At 31.6% G+C, this 20,882-nt stretch overlaps 1 protein-coding gene across 1 annotated transcript in view; it reads left to right on the plus strand.

Annotated features, from left to right (window-relative positions):
• LOC123657608 (suppressor of lurcher protein 1) overlaps positions 1 to 20,882 on the plus strand; it is a 252,203-nt gene that overhangs the window by 22,431 nt on the left and 208,890 nt on the right. Inside the window, exon 2 of the mRNA XM_045593131.1 lies at positions 2,264 to 2,336. Coding sequence (XP_045449087.1) covers positions 2,264 to 2,336 — 73 coding nt within the window. The remainder of the gene's footprint in view (positions 1 to 2,263; positions 2,337 to 20,882) is intronic.

Here is a 20,882-nt window from a genome sequence, read left to right on the forward strand (position 1 = left end):
CACATTAGGAATTCTAAACATTTTTGAATATCATATCAAAAATTGACCGCTCCAGCGGGGTTCGAACCCGCGTCTCCGACTTGCCGTGTCGGCGCTCTAGCCAATTAAGCTATGGAACGATGCACCCGCTCGAGCGAAATTTTCGATATGATAATTTTTAATTTTCGGTTTAAGCGAACCGTGGCGCCGTCTATAGTGAGCTCTTTACAGAAACCCGTAACTATTCAAAGTTTCATATTACAATGAAAATCTTTGACAGGAGACGACACCGTGCTATTTTTAATATCTAAGATTTTTATTTTTGTGTTACCCACATTAGGAATTCTAAACATTTTTGAATATCATATCAAAAATTGACCGCTCCAGCGGGGTTCGAACCCGCGTCTCCGACGTACCGTGTCGGCGCTCTAGCCAATTAAGCTATGGAACGATACACCCGCTCGAGCGAAATTTTCGATATGATAATTTTAAATTACGGTTTAAGCGAACCGTGGCGCCGTCTATAGTGAGCTCTTTACAGAAACCCGTAACTATTCAAAGTTTCATATTACAATGAAAATCTTTGACAGGAGACGACACCGTGCTATTTTTAATATCTAAGAAGATTTTATTTTTGTGTTACCCACATTAGGAATTCTAAACATTTTTGAATATCATATCAAAAATTGACCGCTCCAGCGGGGTTCGAACCCGCGTCTCCGACTTGCCGTGTCGGCGCTCTAGCCAATTAAGCTATGGAACGATGCACCCGCTCGAGCGAAATTTTTGATATGATAATTTTTAATTTTCGGTTTAAGCGAACCGTGGCGCCGTCTATAGTGAGCTCTTTACAGAAACCCGTAACTATTCAAAGTTTCATATTACAATGAAAATCTTTGACAGGAGACGACACCGTGCTATTTTTATTATCTAAGATTTTTATTTTTGTGTTACCCACATTAGGAATTCTAAACATTTTTGAATATCATATCAAAAATTGACCGCTCCAGCGGGGTTCGAACCCGCGTCTCCGACTTGCCGTGTCGGCGCTCTAGCCAATTAAGCTATGGAACGATGCACCCGCTCGAGCGAAATTTTCGATATGATAATTTTTAATTTTCGGTTTAAGCGAACCGTGGCGCCGTCTATAGTGAGCTCTTTACAGAAACCCGTAACTATTCCAAGTTTCATATTACAATGAAAATCTTTGACAGGAGACGACACCGTGCTATTTTTAATATCTAAGATTTTTATTTTTGTGTTACCCACATTAGGAATTCTAAACATTTTTGAATATCATATCAAAAATTGACCGCTCTGTTTCTGTAAAGAGCTCACTATAGACGGCGCCACGGTTCGCTTAAACCGAAAATTAAAAATTATCATATCGAAAATTTCGCTCGAGCGGGTGCATCGTTCCATAGCTTAATTGGCTAGAGCGCCGACACGGCAAGTCGGAGACGCGGGTTCGAACCCCGCTGGAGCGGTCAATTTTTGATATGATATTCAAAAATGTTTATATTTCTTACCTGTTAAACATCAAATTGCTACTCCTATCATTCATAAAACAAATCAAAGCTTATTTGGTCGTGATTTTTTTTTATCATACCTCAATTTTATTGGCGGATATAAAAATCCATTGTTTGAAAAAAAAATATCCGGAATGAATTTCTGATCAATTCGTCCGAATGAGAGGTTAATTCGATGTTTTTTATTCTATTGTAATAAGCAGAAAGGGCTTTATAAAGCACGATTGCGATTAAGGCGAATTTTTCACGATATTTTGTAACTTCGATGACTTGTGTTTTTATTCCAATAAAATACAAGTCGTATTTCACAGTTTCATAAATGTTTTTGTTTTCAATTAAGTGTAAGAGAAATATTTCTAAGTAAACATCCATTTCAAATTTTCACGGTAAACTTAGTATAATTTCGAACACATGCTCTACATATTAGTCTAGTTAACTCTTAGTTCAAATAGTAAAGCTATATAAAACATTGACTTTAAGAACCTGAAAGTCATTATATGTGTGTGTGTGTGTGTGTGTGTGTGTGTGTGTGTGTACTAGCTGACTCCTTAATCCTCCTCTCTTATAACTCAGGGGTTTGAAAAATAGATGTTGGCCGATTCTCAGACCTACCCGATATGCACACAAAATATCATGAAAATCGGTCCACCTGTTTCGGAGGAGTATTTTAACTAACACTGTGACACGAGAATTTAAAATATATGAAGTTAGTTTTTAGTTGATCATAATAAATAATACATATTTTTTCGTTCCAGCTATCGGCAACACTGCTGGTGTTGCTTCATTTATCAATGCACGTTGTTGACGAAGGGCAGGCCATTAATCCCAGTAAGTAATCACTACATTTATACAAAAAAAAAACATGTGTCAGTATTTTTTCTTTCTAACAGATTTAAAAAAAAAAAAAAAAAAAAAACGAGGAGGTTCACAATTCGATTTTATTTTTAAACATGTGTTCCATATAACTTTTTACTGGATTTACCACGTTACGTTTTTTTTTTGTTTTCAAAAACTCGTACATTTCGTGCTGGCCCATTTAGGTGTAAGCGAGAAGTGAAGAATAATAATTATCCTTGATAATGCTTATTTCACGTCGGTTTATTTTTTTTTTCTTTTAAAACACAATTATTATACTGATTAAATTAGGTTTTAAAGCTTAGTGGTGGTGTATATTCCAATATCGTTAATAATAATGAAATATTAATAATAATTACAGTTTTATGTATATGCATAAGAAGGTTTACACGTATAAATTTGAACGATTATTACAGTAGCAGTATTGCTTGATGCAATTAACGGATTAGGTGTATCAGATGGCAATTATTACTACATATATGTACGTTATTAACTAAGACGTGTAATGGTATTTGTGAAAATGGATTCATAAATAATTGATATATAAACAAATGGGTAGAAATATATAGGCCTTAAAACCGGTATGTTATTAATATCATACCAAGAATAAAAAGTTTACAGTGAGAAGACGAGAAATTCGAAATTAAACCTTCAAAAGAGGTGTTTGAAATGTGTATAATTTTATAGCGCATAGCGGTTTTAATAACCTGTATTAAATTCAACGCATTCAAAAGCTCAAGTCTACATGCTTTATCATCTAAATAATGTTTAAAATTTAGAATATGCTTCAAATGTGTTTAATTTTAGAACACTAATATACACCAACGTCAAATATTAAATAGCGTAATTTGAAATTGTTGATATAGCTGTATTAATGGCCAATGAACAAGTTTTCTTCCATTCTTTTTTCACCGTTTAATGGACAATTCTTGTCACGTGACACCTTACGTATTGAGTTTTAGGGAATACAGTCGTTTAGGGGGAATACGATACGTAAGTAACGTGTGGCCTTGAATATTTGTTTCAATTTGGGAATTACACGTTCATAATCAAGTTTTATTACGACCAAAGTTCAGTATTTTATATGTTTTTAGAAAAAAAGGGTTCGCATTTTTAAAAAATATATAAAGTATTTTTTTGACACTGCTATTCATTTAGCTATATATAGCTTTTTCGCGATCTGAGCTTTAAACAATTTAAATTGAAGGCTATCGGTCCGAAGACATAAAACGTCTGACATGTTTTAATTTTGTTATCATTTAGATTTTGAGGTGAAGTGTAATACTATTATTTGACTTTCTTAACATATCTATAGTATTTGTTTATCTATAATACTACTCAAGGAGGTGTAGATTAGCTACAATTTTACTATACAGTTACCACTATATAGACCACATTTTGTAAACATAGTCAATTTTGTATTTATAAAACGTTTTAATAAATAAATACATTGTTTATTTAAGCATTGCGTCACACAACGAAAATTTAATAACGTGGACGGGAAATTCCTTAGTGCATTACTAGATTTAATAGTAACTCGTCTTTCCTTATATTTCCTTATATTATTCCTTCATTTTCTTCAGATTGCGACCGGCAGTGACTTCTTATGAACTTGAACCTACCTCTTTTAGTTATTTATCATCTTTTATTTATTTTTTTTTTCCATTAAATAATATAAATGTTAATAATTATATTATTTTGGTGTTATGTTTTTTTTTAACTTACTAAATTGATGAATAGTATAACGGTTAGATGATAGTCTAGTTGAAAAGTAAAAAATCGTCCCAAAACTAAATGAGAACGAGATATTTATAAGGTTCGAATTCAAATGTGATATTACGTACAAAAAATTAGTAGGATAGCTGTCTATACTAGAACCTAGAACGTTCAGACAGGACAGAGGAGTGAACTGCAAATGACTAAATTGTTCCTGGTTGATTACATTGTTTCTTAATTTATTATTTTCTCGTTTACGAGGTAGTTAATTTAGATATGATGATAGATTAGCGGCACATATTTCAATTAAATTATATAATAATTAATTATAATTATTAATGAAACGACTAAACGACACAAATATTCGTCACTAATTCCAAATTACATCTTTGGGCCGTTTGCAGTCGAAACACTTGGACCTTGGAGTAGCAGTGCTAAAAAAAATTTTGAATGAGATAACTCTTCGCCTTATTGCCTCCACTGGTGACAAGAGGGCTGATGCATTTTTTTCCCAGAGAATCGGCATAGCGATTTAACGGGGAAATGCTGCCAGCATTCTTGGCACAATTCCACGCGGACATGATTTATACCAAAACTATCTGTAAATATTTAGTTCTTAAGTTGTGAATTGTAAATATGTATTATACATATTTATTAGACTTAGTAAACTCAAAAAATAAATAAATTTGTTTTCATATTGTTTTCTAATGTTTACGCGAATTTTACTCATTTAATAAAACACTTTTTTCGGATTTTATCGCGGTTTATTGTTAACTTTGGGAGGAGTCCTCCCGTGACCATGGTTGCTGTAAAGTATCCGAAACGTCGGGAATCAAAAGTTAACAATAAACCGCGATAAAAACCGAAAAAAGTGTTTTATTAAATTTGTTTTCTTTTCATAGTTTATAACTTAAGATTAATTTTCGTTATGTTCTATTAAGAGATGTTGAGATCATAATTAAATCTACAAGACAACTTTTAAGCGTTTTCTGCGAGATAATTTTGTTGTTTTTAATCATTTTCATATAAAATGGTTGTGCATAAGTAACATGTCAAAACTTTGTGGAATTCGTACGTCAAAATTATTATTTTTCTCATTTCGCGTTCCAGCGTTGTGCAAAGCAAAATTGCACGAATGTTTTAAGTTAAAGCGATGAAAACGTGGAAAGATATACTTTATGAGACAGGTGAAATTTCAAGTTAATGCGCTATTCTTTAATAAGTTGTTACTTTATATAGCAAAACCTGGACTTTGACCTTCCTCAAGACAATGTTAACATAGACAATTGAAATTTATTTAAAATGGGTATAATAAAAAAAATCAGTGAAATACGTATTTGTAGCTGTCTTATTAAAATGTGATACGCTCTCGTCGAGTATTGATAACATATATTTTTCTTTTAATCTAAGTTTTTCTTATTCCAGTCGCCCCAGCCAGTTGAAACATAAATATGAATGTCTTCATAACAGCCAATATTCGTTTTATAGTTTTTATTGTGTTTTTATTTTTTTTTATGTTTTGTTTTATGGAACATTTCCTGTGCAGAAATATTGTTTAAGGCTTAAATTAATTACTACAAAGAAAAAATACTTTGAAGAATTAATTGACCTATGTTAAAAAAAAAAAAGATAAAATAGTGCCATTGTTCAATATTTTTATTTATAAAACTATTACAATGTGTGTTAATTAATTATTCTCAATCACAAGTGGAATAGCTACATGTTTTTTCTTCTTTAGAATGCTTATCAGCATATATATTTTGTGCTGTGTGACTACGGCACCAAAGAATATAGCCACCCCCTCTCTTCCCGTGGGTGTCGTAAGAGACGACTAAGGGATATCAAGGTTCCACTACTACCTTGGAACTTAAGAAGTCGACCGATGGCGGGATAACCATCTAACCGCTGGCTTTGAAAGACACAGACTGAAGATGGGCACCAGCGTCTTAGGTGCGACAAAGCCAGCCCTGCGGTCAACAACCCGCCAGCCCAGCGTGGTGACTATGGGCAACACACATGAGTTCACGCATTTTTGGCGCGAACTTGTGGAGGCCTATGTCCACAGTGGACTGCATTAGGCTGAAATGATGATGATGATGATGATATATATTTATATTTAAAGAGACCCTTAATTTGCTTGTTTGTTATTTATTTATTTATTTATTAAAGGATAACCAACAAAAGATACATTAATAATAGTTTGTTACACATGAGCTTATTAAAGGATGTCAAAGCTCTTTTAATTATAGGTTATCACAACATGCATTTTCACGTCAAATACTACATTTAGTTAATGAGTAAATTTATCAATAAGCAATCATTAATAAAAATTCAAAATTACAATATCGTTAATATGTATCAAGTTTATGTGCCAAATTAGTAACAATTTAGAAATACCTGATAAAGTACAATGTCAAAAGCATACAAATTCAAGATGATCTAATAAAAAAGAAAAAAAATTAAAAAATAAATAAAAAAACAAAAATTAAAAACGAAAAAACAACACAACACGTTGGAGTCAAACACAATGAACAAATTACCACCACAGATTAGTATAAATGTATCTAGCTAATTACCACGTCAGGTCAAAATAGTAAAATACAATGTCAATATTATAAGATTATCGAATATCCAAACTGTAATACGTCAAATTATAAAATCAAAATTAAAATTAAAAAAACTAAAAATTTATAATCAAAAATTAAAAATCAAAAATCGAATAATCAAAAATTAAATTCAAAATTAAAATTAAGAAATTAAAAACTTAACTTCAAGTCAATTGAAAAGTTATAAATCACAGTCAAATTACAATCAATAATATAACTTATATCATTGCAATGAAGAGGACACATCTGACAAACAGGTGATAACCTTACGCTTAAATTGGGGCAGCTCGTCATCAGCCCTCATCAATGCTTGGAATTCTTTTCGAGATGCTGTTATACAGTGTTGAAATTCTCGGTACAGGGGAATTTTTCCCAATTGCGTTCTATAGAGGTAGTTATGATATGTTATATCTATAATCTATAATATATATAAAAGCGAAAGGTCACTCACTCATCACGAAATCTCCGAAACTATAACACCTACAAACTTGAAATTTGGCAAGTAGGCTCCTTATAAGACGTAGGCATCCGCTAAGAACGGATTTTACGAAACTCGACCCCTAAGGGGGTAAAACGGGGGTTGGAAGTTTGTATGAAAGTCCTATGTTTTTGAAGTAAGAGACTTGAAATTAAAAATGGAAGCTCTATAGATGGTGAAAAGGCGTCCAAATAATGTATCTTTAGAAATCAACTCCTTTTTGGGGTTAAAACGGGGGATCGTAGGTTGACTCACGCATCACGAAATCTCCAAAACTATAACAGCTTTAAACTTGAAATTTGGCAGGTACGTTCCTTAAAGGGCGTAAAAATTTGCTAAGAACGGATTTTATGAAACTCGACCCCTAAAGGGATAAAACGGAGGTTGAAAGTTAGTATGAAAGTCCTATGTTTTTGAAGTAAAAGATTTATAATTTAAAATATTAAAATAATTAAGTCCTATGTTATTAATGTAAGAGACTTGAAATTTAAAATGTATGCTCTATGAATGTGAGGAAGTGTCCAAATAATACATCGCAATCTATATATATAAAAGAGAAAGATCACTGACCGGATGGTCCATCCACCCAAGATGGACAAAGGTGAAATTTGGCAGAGAGGTAGATTATAGTTAGTAGACGTCCGCTAAGAATGGATTTTGCGATATTCCACCGCTAAGGGGGTTTAATTGGGGTTGATAGTTTGTATGAAATATATACAGCAGCTATAAGTTCGCCTGATAGGTTATTTATACTGCAGCCTGAAAATAAAACTAAAAATGTGGTGTATAGAGAGGTTTTATGAAAATAACTATTAAATTATGCTAAATTGTGCCTTTGAAAAAGTTACTCAGAGTGATAAGCATTTCAAGTGACTGAAATAAAAAAATAATTTGCGTTAAGCATCTTAATAGTCGCGGGCAACAGTTAGTGTATTATAAAACAAGTCCCCAAAAGCGTATGTGATCGATTCCCTCAAAATCTACTGAACGGATTTTCATGCGGAGAGGGCTTTAAGGGAAAGGTTTACGGAAGGGCTAAGCCGCTTTTGATGAGAGTTTCACTGGAAGTTTGCCGGGAAAACTTTGAGTCAAACTAATTTCAACGCGGGCGAAGCCGCGGGCACAGCTAGTTATGATATATGTTAAAGCGAAAGGAAACCATTTTTAGTATAAACATTCACAATTATACCCGAATAGTTTTAGTACTATTTTTTTACTCAAAATTCTGTTAATCTATATAAATACATAAAATTGGAGTGTCTGTTTGTAATATTAAAATAACAGCATTTTATTAAATGAATATGGTACAATACCAAAATAACATTTTTTTAAATTTTTGTCTGTCTGTCTGTCTGTTTGTTCCGGCTAATCTCTCAAACGGCTGGACCGATTTTAACGGGGCTTTGCTTCACTGGCCGATAGCTGATGTAATAAGGAGTAACTTAGGCAACTTTTATTTTAGAAATTTGTGTATTTTATAACTCTGTGGACTGAACAATAACTTTTTTGTTAAATTCCATGCGGACGAAGTCGCAGGCACAGCTAGTTATTAATATAAATATAAATATCTTATAACATTAATACACGTTTATCTGTTTCTACGGAAAGCAGTCTAATGCTTATGTTATTGGTAATAGCCGAATCTTATAGCTATTTTTTTTTTTGATAAATATACACGGAAAAACACATTTATAAATAAATACAAATATTACACCCAGAATCAGGCGGGAATCGAACCCACAACCCACAAAGCTGAAAGCAGGACCACTACAAACGGCGCCAACGGGCTAGAAGTTCAGAAATTTTAGGCCCTAATTTCTATTGTTTATAAAAGAGTTTAATGCGCTGCCATATATTACTGTCTAAAAGCAAATTAAAAGTTTAGCGTTACGGTTAATAGCTGTAATAAACCTGGCTAATGAACGTCGTAATATGTGTGAAACTCTTGATCCTTAAAACATAGTAAGCATATAATGATTATGACCACATAAGCGAAGAAAAAATAGCCTTCTACTCAAGTAATTCTAAGCCAGTAATATTTTAACAATACATAAATGTTTTCAGTAGTAGATAAGAAACTTCAAAGAGAGCGCTGTACCAAAGAAGGCTTCTGAATTTCCTCAAATCTATATCAGTTAAGCAGTTCTTCTTGCGTAATAATTTTGTTAGCACAGTCAATTAATTCCGACAAAAACATGTATTTTAAAATCATACAATATTATGACCTCAAAATTAAAAAATTAACTTAGTACATACAAGTCTTTTTTCTTATTGAAATAGGTTTATCTTAAGGAAAAGAATGACTTACATAATCATTTGTAATACATAATTACACCTAGAGGTAGAGGTCTAATCTTTTTTTTCCAAACTGTATAAAAACTGCAAAATCTAGTAATCTGGTCATATTGTAACCTTAGTACACAAAATAGGCCACTGTGGATTTTCTTGTTGTGTATGTATTATGAATTTTATTGCTAATAAATAAAAAAATCGAAGTATTGATTCTTTATGAGAATTACAACCTTTTTAACATTATAATCTTTTGCGATTTATATTATTCACATTTGAGCGTTAAACCAGCTTAATGGTTAAGCCGTGAAGACGTATAAGCTGAGCTGTATTCGTATTAATGATGTCTATGCAAGCTTTTTGTGAAAATTTGTTTAAGAATCAGTCACTTATTTTTATTTTATCTCTTCCATTTTTATTTTGTTGTTAAATATGTTTTAACGTTATTAATTTCACTATGTTTTCATTTATATAAAAGTATTTATGATATGCGAAAAACAAGCTCTTAAAATCGTGGCTTTGAACCAAAAATTTAGAGGTTTTTGACAACATTTCAGGAAAAATACCATGACGTCTGTTTATTTTCTTGGAGGAAAAGTAAATTATTAAAATAGTGCTTAAATTATTCTATTTTAATAATTTTAAATTGTATTTCTATCAATTTAAAAAAATAGATTAACTCTTTTCTAAATTTAAATCAAATCAAACTAAAGGAGTTTTTTACTATTTTTGTCTGTTTGAAGATAATTGAATTGTTCCTAACAATATCTCATTTTATATTCGTTTTGTTTAAAATATTATGTCAAAACGATTTTCTTTTGATGACAATGAGAACAAAGAGTCTTAAGTCGTCGAGAGTGTTAAAGATCACAATAAAGAATTTATCTTATCAAAGTATTACTTCAAACTTGACAAATACGAAAGGGGTCAAAATAATTGTTTTAAATTATTCTATTGACATAAATTAGATTGGTTAAAATTTGCGTAAGCTGAAATAAAATTTACAGTTTTATCTGTTCGCGATAATATTTAGTTTATTAGCAAAAGTATTGATGAAATATATCTTATATTGTAGAAATGTAATTAATTTTATGAATTTTATAACAAAAATTAAACTCTTTTTTGTAAATATATTAATTCAGTATGATTTGGTTCGATCGCGCGATCACCTCCCTTTTGTGATACATTTTGTACTAATTGAATAATTTAAAGAAATTATTGATAAACAATTAATTAATTATTAACAACCCCCGAATTTATTATTACAGTTTATGTTCCTAGTTGCGAATTGATATAAATAAATTTATAATAGAACACCAAATTAAATTGATACAAAATACATACAGATCTTGTCACAAATTATCGTATTTGAATTCAATATCTATCAAACTGATAATAAATAAAATAATACATATGAGGAAAGTGTATCAGTAGCTGTTGGTACGTAATGTAGAATTCTAATTAATTCTAAATTAATTTAGATCTTGTTAATTTTTATAAAATTGAAAAGTTATATTATTAAACTGAGTTATTACCCGTTTAGTAATATTATTTAAACTTCGAATGTTGAAGATACCCGTGATAGCAAATAATTAAGAAGTGACGAAGTTTCAAAGTAAATCAACGCGGCTGTACCTAGCTCGGAGTTTTTCCATTAAAAAGCGTCTAACTTTAGTACCCATCTAATTAACACTTTATCACGTGTTCGGAAATGAAGGAACATTTTGTAAAACATGGTTTTGGAGTTTGGAAAGCTCCGAGACTAATCTTAATCCCGGAAATGTTAATTGCCTTCTGAGATTTGTTATAGTTGTATTACATTTGACAAGTTACTAAATAACATTTTAAATATTTATGTTTTATTAAAAATCAATTTTATAAAATTAAAAAAAAATTACTAATTGACATTTTATTTTGCAATAATTGTGTTTGAGTGGAAACGAAAAAAATATCAACTTCAGTTTATATCGGTAAATAATATAACGTAGGTTGTCGAATTAGTTAGTTAATTAATAATAAATTAAATAAAACACATTGTTACGGATAACTCAAAGCTACCCGTGATATCTCCATCAATCTCAATGGGTCAACAAGAAAAGCACTAGATTTCGATAACAAAACACAACATAACACACATAAAAAATACAATTGAATTGGAAGCATCTTACGTTTTTTGAAGCTGGTTATAAAATAATTATTTAAATAAATCGCTGTTGCACGAAAAAGTGTTTCAAACTTATCTTAAAATACTTAAAGGCAAACAATACTTCATATAAATAACAATTTTCTACGAATATAATCGTATTAAATCTCTTGGAAAAACTAGAACGCATATAATTCTGTGGCGTGTACACGAATCATTGTTTTCACATGTTAATGTTTCTGTATTGTTAATGTTTCTGTATTGTTACTATTTCAATCGTACTTCATTTTCCTAAACTCTATTTAGCTTTGAATAATAAATGTTGGAATTTTCATGAAACGGAAATTTAAAATTTATTGTTATAAGACATTTTTATAACAACATTACGATACAAATAGATAAATAAATAAACGCCTCAACGCGTCCTCAAAAGTGTTAGATAGGTAAAATTTCTTTCGTATAGTTTGATAAATAATACTATAAAGCTTCAAAGTTTGTTTTTTTGTTTTTTTTTGTTTAAGAGCGAAATCTCAAGAACTACTCTGCTTCAAATTGAATTTTTTTTTTAGTGTAGGTTAATCAATTTTCGAGGAAGGCCAGTTTCTCAAATTAAAGACACAATAAACAAAATTATTAAAGCATTTTTAAAGAACGTTGAGTTGATGGATTTTAGAGTTTCAGTTCACTGGCTGATTTAAAATTTCTGTAATGATCATAAAAAGGGCACGTACGGCTAGGAATTTTTTGTTAAAAATGGTTTTAGGAAAAAATTTCATTTATAACAATTAAATAGAGTCAATTACAAATAAAATGGAAGATGAAAATAAAGTTTATATTTTCTGTTTGTAGTATTCTCATATCTGTAACTGAGATAGGAAAAATTAGGAAATATCCTGCTTAAAAATCTGGAGCAGCAAGACTGGGAAAGACGCTGCACCTTACAAAAGATCAGCGAAATAATACTGCTTTTAAACAGTGTTGTGTTCCTGTTGGTGTGTAAAGTGACCAGAGCTCTTGGAGGAAATTAGGGATAGGGTCGGCAACGGGCTTGCGATGCTTCTGGTGTTGCAGGCGTCTATAAGCTACGGTGATCACTTACCATCAGGCAAGCTGTACGCTTGATGCCGACCTAGTTATATAAAAAAAAATTATGATAATTGATAATTGATTGAAGGAAACACTGATTAAAAGAAACCTGACCAAGTCCACATACTCGTAACACGTTCAACCCCTGCGGGTGCGGCTTACGATAAAACTTTCGCCGTTTGAGCACTCCATACCATACAACCGTCATTAAGACAGAAACTTAACAATAACGCCCTTAGATACAGCAACATGATCCTGAGAATTAATTATATACGTGCTCGACTTAAGATTGTACTTTTATTACGTATTACCTAACCGTCCGTAAGCGATGTACCCTTTATTACAATATTGTTGTTAGGGCGGAGTTCACCGACTATCGCTTAACCAATGTTTAAGTAATCAGCCGATGAATCCCTAAACATCGGTTATGCACCCGGTAAAGTATTCACTGTTCATCACGAATATTTTAACCGTGGTTACTAAATCAGGCAATCACCATACGCTCACAGCGAATGAACTACTAATGAATGAATGCTATAAGTCTACTCATTAGGGAAGTCACATAGTTTTATTTAGTCGACACGAGTTTTGGTGCCATATATAGTTAGTAGCATAAAATAAAACGCTTTCAACTTGAGAAGTTCGAGAACGCATTGGATACTGTTACGTTAGCATGTAGTGTCCAATTTGGATGGGTAATAACGTCACGGCGCTGCCATTGTCAAGTGTTTTTTTTTATTTCTTTGCACGTGCTAACATTCTCTGTGTTGATTATTATTTTGTTCTGTTGTGAGTGTTTAATTTTTAAATTACGGTTTACTTGAAAAATGGCAGCTTTAAAAAAGAGAACAAACGATTTTTCAAGCGATGATTTTGACAAACGGAATCTAGTTTTAAATGAGGAATCATTGTATTCTTCGTAATAATTACGACGCATTTGAAACAGGTACTCTAGGTCTCCTTGTTTTGGTCTCTATATTTTCTAGATTTTCAAGAAGGCCTAAAGTCTTGATAGTTATCAATTAATACATTGAAATTGAACACTGACTGCGTGTTTATCTCTTACCAAAAACTTTCAACTAATAACGAAATGTTGCAACTGTTGTAAAGTCACAGCAGAATCTGTTGACCAGATGTCCGAATATGGCATTGATGGACGGTTAAACAATGCTGTAGAGTTCGGTTATAGTAATCGGCTGTTTAAGGGCTGTAAACACTGGTTAACGTATGGTGAACAGTAAAAATGATTTAATCAGTTTTTTAACTGATAAACAGCCGTTTTAAAAGTCGGTGAACTCCGCCCTTAGTGTGGTTGTTACGTGTAATTTGACAAAACTATGTTTGTATATTGACTTCCAATGATATGTTTATTTTGTTTTTATGTTAATTATATTTTATATTTTTTATATAATATGTTTTTTGTTTTATCTAATAACTTCTACACTTTAGCTAATTCTGTTAGTGTTTTCTCTATTTTTCGAATATAAAAAGCAGTCAGGAGGGAAAGAAAAAATATTTTTTAATTAGTTTTAATGCTGGCCATGTTTTTATACAATTTTATCGTACCTTATCCTCGTTGCGTTAGGTCAATGAAGCACCAACTGTCATTTACGTGTTACGGTAGAGACAAATGCTTGTAAAAATCCAAGAAATAAAATTACGTTACTTATTTTTGCAAAAAATTATTTGTAAAATGTACGCAAATAATCATTTGCGAGGTCGTAAAAATTTTCATACTTTGTTTACTTTCATATTTTTAGTATTAGCTCAACGCTTTTATTACTAATGATTTTCAAACTTCCTTTTTTGCTTAAATTATTAGCATATTATTTAAGTCACGTTTCACCTATAACTAACCTTTACGAAGCTCACTTACGCTAAAAACGATTTAATTCAAAAAATCGCGTTTTTCGTAAAGGAAAAGTATTTTTTTTTTAATTTGTCAACTTTTTATAATTGTTAAGTATATTTTTCCATAAAAAGTAAGACATGGCCTATAGAGAACATTTGACAATACGTTAGTAGCTATAGAATTTATTGTAGAAGATACTATATCTACTATCTACTAGGTAAGAAGTAAAATGCCGAGATTTAATGCGAATGCGAGACAGAAGTAGATCTAGAGAACTTTCTATAAATAGCTCCAATTTATACTGTAGAATAGCGGAAGATATCTTAATGCTAATAGTAAGTGCTAAGTTTCAACTGGCCAACTACACAAGTTTGTTAAGTACCTTTTAATGGATGTAATGGAAACCGTTTGGAATATACTCGTATATTGTTATTATGAAGGCATAGAGTTTTTGGAACGAATTTCCTTATGGCGCGTTGCGGCGAGGTTAGGTTAGGTTAGTAGCCGACAAAAAAACGTCCGTAACGTTAAATAGAAGCGTAAAATTGTTATATTTAGTCTAGTGATGACTGTTATTATTATTGCAGTTTACTATTATTATTATATTATACTAGCTGTGCCCGCGGCTTCGCCCGCGTTGAAAATAGTATGTCACAAAGTTTTCCCGGCAAACTTCCAGTGAAACTCTCATTAAAATCGGCTCAGCCGTTCCGTAAACCTTCCTCTTGCCAATGATGGAGCCCTCTCTCCAATGGTGAAACCGCATGAAAATCCGTTCAGTAGATTTTGAGCGAATCGATCACATACACTTTTGGGGACTTGGTTTTATAATACACTAACTGTTGCCCGCGGCTACGTTCAAGTGGTTATGAAGATATGTATGCATTATAAAATATTTATTTAATCATTTCTGATTAACTTAATCAAAATACGAATTACTTTGTACTAAGTAAATTTATTTTTCACTTTTTAGTTTCCTGTTTGAGTCGGTTTTTATTTTGTTAAGATGTTTAACGCAAATTGTTTTTTTTTTTTATTTCAGTCAATCGTTCAAGTTGAAATCAATCAGTTGAAATGCTTATCAAACTGAGTAACTTTTTAAAAAGCACAATTTAGTATAATTTAATAGTTATTTTTATAAAACCTCTCTTACACCACATTTTTAGTTTTATTTTCAGGCTGTATATGTTTCATACAAACTATCAACCCCAATTAAATCCCCTTAGCGGTGGAATATCGTAAAATCCTTTCTTAGCGGACGTCTGCTAACTATAATTTACCACCCTGCCAAATTTTATCTTTGTGCAACCTGGATGGATAGACCATCCAGTAGTTTTTGAGTTCTCGTAATGAGTGAGTTAGTGACCTTTCTCTTTTATATATATAGATTACGATGCATTATTTGGACACCTCCTCACCATCTATAGAGCATCATCATCTTCCTGCCCTTATCCCACTTATGTAGCGTCGGCATAATATGTTTTCCTCTTCCATTCCTCTCTATTATTCGTCACTTCAGCGCTTACTCCTTTCTCTCTCATATCCTCACTCACTCACAATCCATCCATCGCTTTTTCGGTCTGCCGATCGCTCTTCGTCCTTCGACATTCATCCCTAACATTCTTTTACCGACATAGCGTTCATCCCTCATCATTACATGCCCATACCACGTTAACCTATTGCTCCTTATTTTCTCTGTCACGGGTGCTACTTTCAAACTTACTCCACACATTCATCTTAGCATTCTCATCTCGGCTGCGTGCACTCTTCTTTTGTTGCCCAACATTTTGATCCATACATTACGACATATATTTTAAATTTCAAGTCTATAGAGCATATATTTTAAATTTCAAGTCTCTTACTTCAAAAACATAGTACTTTCATACAAACTTCCAACCCCCGTTTTATCCCCTTAGGGGTCGAGTTTCGTCAAATCAGTTCTTAGCGGATGTTTACGCCCTATAAGAAGCCTACTTGATAAATTTCAAGTTTGTAGCTGTTATAGTTCCGGAGATTTCGTGATGAGTGAGTCAATCTACCATCCCCCGTTTTAAACCCAAAAGGGAGTTGCTTTCTAAATATACATTATTTGGACACCTTCTCACGATCTATAGAACATAAATTTTAAATTTCAAGTATCTTACTTCAAAAACATAGGACTTTCATACAAACTTCCAACCCCCCGTTTTACCCCCTTAGGGGTCGAATTTCATAAAATCCGTTCTTAGCGAATGTCTACGCCCTATAAGGAGCCTAATATGCCAAATTTCAAGTTTGTAGGTATTATAGTTTCGGAGATTTCGTGATGAGTGAGTAAACCTACCATCCCCCGTTTTAACGCCAAAAGGGAGTTGATTTCTAAAGATACACTATTTGAACACCTTCTTATCGTCTATAAGGTATACATTTTAAATTTCAAGTCTCTTACTTCAAAAACACGGGACTTTCACACAAACTTCCAACCCCCGTTTTACCTCCTTAGGGGTTGAATTTCGTAAAATCCGTTCTTAGCGGATGTCTACGTCCTATAAAAAGCCTTTTTGCCAAATTTCAAGTTTGTAGGTGTTATAGTTTCGGAGATTTCGTGATGAGGGAGTCAACCTACCATCCCCCGTTTTAACACCAAAAAGGAGTTGATTTCTAAAGATACATTATTTTGACGCCTTCTCATCATTTATAGAGCATACATTTTAAATTTCAAGTCTCTTACTTCAAAAAAATAGAACTTTCATACAAACTTGCAACCCCCGTTTTAACCCCTTAGGGGTCGAGTTTTGAAAAATTCGTTCTTAGCGGATGTCTACGTCCTATAAGGAGCCTACCTGCCAAATTTCAAGTTTGTAGGTGTTATAGTTTCGGAGATTTCGTGATGAGGGAGTCAACATACCATCCCCCGTTTTAACCCCAAAAAGGAGTTGATTTCTAAAGATATATTATTTGGACGCCTTCTCATCATCTATAGAGCATACATTTTAAATTTCAAGTCTCTTACTTCAAAAAAATACGACTTTCATACAAACTTGCAACCCCCGTTTTAACCCCTTAGGGGTTGAGTTTTGAAAAATCCGTTCTTAGCGGATGTCTACGTCCTATAAGGAGCCTACCTGCCAAATTTCAAGTTTGTAGGTGTTATAGTTTCGGAGATTTCGTGATGAGTGAGTGACTTTCGCTTTTATATATATTATTATATATAGATCATTCGATAATTATTATATATTTTTAAAAATCATTGTAAATAAAATAAAGGTTAAATAAAGGTTTGTTTTTTTACCGATAAAAAAAGCATTGTAAAAAATTTATACCCGAATAATTATTTTCTTCATACCTCGAATAGAACTTGAAATTAATATTTTATTATAAGGAAATTCTTTCGTGTCTGGTTTCCCACGACACCACCCCCTTTTTTTATACGCTGAGCATATTATAGGTATGGAACGGAAAATTGGTTAAGTTTACACCCAGTGATTCTTTCTAAGAGATTAGTAATTATAATTTTTGTGACATTTATCAAGACTTAGCAGAGATAAAATTGTAAGACATTATCAAAAGTAAGAAGAAAAGTTGAATTTAAACCTAAATATTGTTTTTCTTAATAGCTCATTAATTACGAAATTTCCGAAATTATTATAGAAGTAGAATGTGTTGGTTGGTTCCCCTCGATTTCTCTGGGATTCCATCATCAGATCCTGCTTTTCTTATCATGGTACTACCCTTGGGATATCTCCTTTCCAACAAAACAAGAATTATCAAAATCGGTTCATATACGACGAAGTTATTCCCGAACACACATTAATATATGTATATATATAGATACGGTCGAATTGAGTAACTTACTCTTTTTTTGAAGTCGGTTAAAAAAGGAAAGTTTCGTGCTAAAGTTCATTTAAGAATGAACATTGCCTAGGTGTTGGGTAGTAATTTAGGTCTAATTTCTATGCGTTAACATTTAAACTACTTAGCTATTAAATTTAAATACTACTAGTAACATGTACTACATGTTACATGATAAGATTTTACCATAAAATTATTTTTTTATCTTAACTTTCAAATAAACCTCTTTTCTAAGAAACTTGTAATAATTTCAATCGACCCATTTAATTCAATTGAAGTAGCTCCTTCTTTTGTGCCTGATCTTAATTTATCCAATGAACTTTGTTGGCAGCTATCCTATAAAAGCCCTTTAGAAAATATGTACTTCGTGCCAAATGACATTTACCACTTCAAGTGAAAATTGGGTTAAAACGCTATCAGAAAGCACTCTATGCTAAGTATAAATAATTAAATATTCATGGTGCTTATAATGGTTCTCTAGCTTTGCAACAAAATTCTTATACCTAATTTTATCATTTGTCTGTCTTAGTGTTCAAGTTTATTTGTTAAGTTTATGAGTATTTAACATCGAGTTAAATATTTTAATTAAGTATTGTAAATGAAATTCAAGATCCTTGAAGTTAAAAATCAATGTGGTAATAGCTTTATGTGTTAAAATCCCACAATCACAAATTAGCCGTGTGTTGTTACTGTTATTGATTTAGTTTACTGACGATTTGACATTATCGCTTGTGTTTCTACTAAATCGCAGTTTAAATAGTATTATATATATAGTATAGTATAGCACAGTTTTTGCTAATTAATAATTTTATTGCAAGCTAATGAAATTCAAACAGATTTTTAAATAAAAAGTTTTACAATTATTCATTGAAACCAATTTGAAATACCGATTCTGTATTCATAATAATTTCATTACAAATATTTTTCTGTATAAAATCAGATAAAGTAACATTAAAATAATTAATAATATAAAACAGTTTATCGAAAGCCAAATTGCGGAAGAGTCATGTCAATTTTCAATACTAGCAATCAATATTAAATGCATATAAAGTCAGATCATATCCATATAACCGTATATCGGCGGATGGTGTGGTCAAGCCGGCTCAATTTCCGAATTCGGGCTTCAGAATCTGGCTCCGAGCTACGATTATACAACACTTCTGACCGAGTAATCATCACCGTTCTAATTTCGTACTAAGCTTCGGGCGTTACTCAAATATTTAAGGCAGTTAAAATTCAGTCCCCTTTTGTTTGCAGCTTCTAATAAAGAAATCTTTGAAATAATAAAAAAAATTGCGGTCGGATAAATTTTTAAATCGTTTTCTGGTATTTTTTTTTTAACTTGAACGTGAGTATACCATTGCACATTTATTTTTACCGAGTTAAAAAAAGGAGAAGGTTCTCAATTCAAATGTATTTTCTTTTCTTTTTTTTATATTTGTTACCTTATAAATTTGTACTTGGTGAACCGATTTTGGTTAGACTTTTTGTTTTGTTAAATAGAAGTCACAATTTTTGTTATTAAATGTTATTATATTATAAAATTGTATGTTGCTGTTTCTTCAACTATCCGTGCGGCAGAATTGTTGATGTCTTATCCATTAGAAATTTTGGATACATTACCTACTTAATAAAATGCATTTTAGATAAGTTATCGCATGTCGATGGGGTTTAAATAATTCAAGAAACGAAATAAAATAACAAACTTTGTCATTAGATAGATCATAAAGAAAAGATACAGAATATAGTTACGTTGAAAATCAAGCATATATCATATTAAGGCCAATGCATGAAATATATTTTTTTTAATGTACCTAATTCCACTTGGCTTAAGTTATATGTCGATGGGGTTTAAATAATTCAAGAAACGAAATAAAATAACAAACTTGGCATTAGATAGATCATAAAGAAAAGATACAGAATATAGTTACGTTGAAAATCAAGCATATATCATATTAAGGCCAATGCATGAAATATATTTTTTTTAATGTACCTAATTCCACTTGGCTTAAGTTATATCGAGTATTACAATTTTAGTTTAAGGACCCTATTTCTTGATCGCATATACGAGTGCTTATGCTTACATATTATGCTTAATATTAGGCTTTGTAGGTAGGCATTGAACGCATTATATATATATATATATATATATATATATATATATATATATATATATTATAAAGCGTTTCATCGTGGGTTTTTGCATAATTGAAATCAAATGAATGATCTCTTCTTCTTTCATTATAAATTGAAAATAATTATAATATTGATATGCATTTATGCGTAAATTTCACTTATCCGATATACATTTAAATGTTTGTAGGACAAAAGACAAAAATATTCAAAAATATTAAATAGGATTATTTTTAAGTCGATCATTATTACGTAGGTTGTTGTGGTCCCCCTTTATTTGAAGGATGTTATGTAACCGTAAACAAAAGTATCAGATACCTGAAATAGATCTACCCATAACCGACTCCTTTGTAAAAGCTTCGAATAATTGAGTTAATGGTAGAAT

The sequence above is a fragment of the Melitaea cinxia genome, chromosome 11, assembly GCF_905220565.1.
Source record: "Melitaea cinxia chromosome 11, ilMelCinx1.1, whole genome shotgun sequence".
NCBI classification, from domain to species: domain Eukaryota; kingdom Metazoa; phylum Arthropoda; class Insecta; order Lepidoptera; family Nymphalidae; genus Melitaea; species Melitaea cinxia.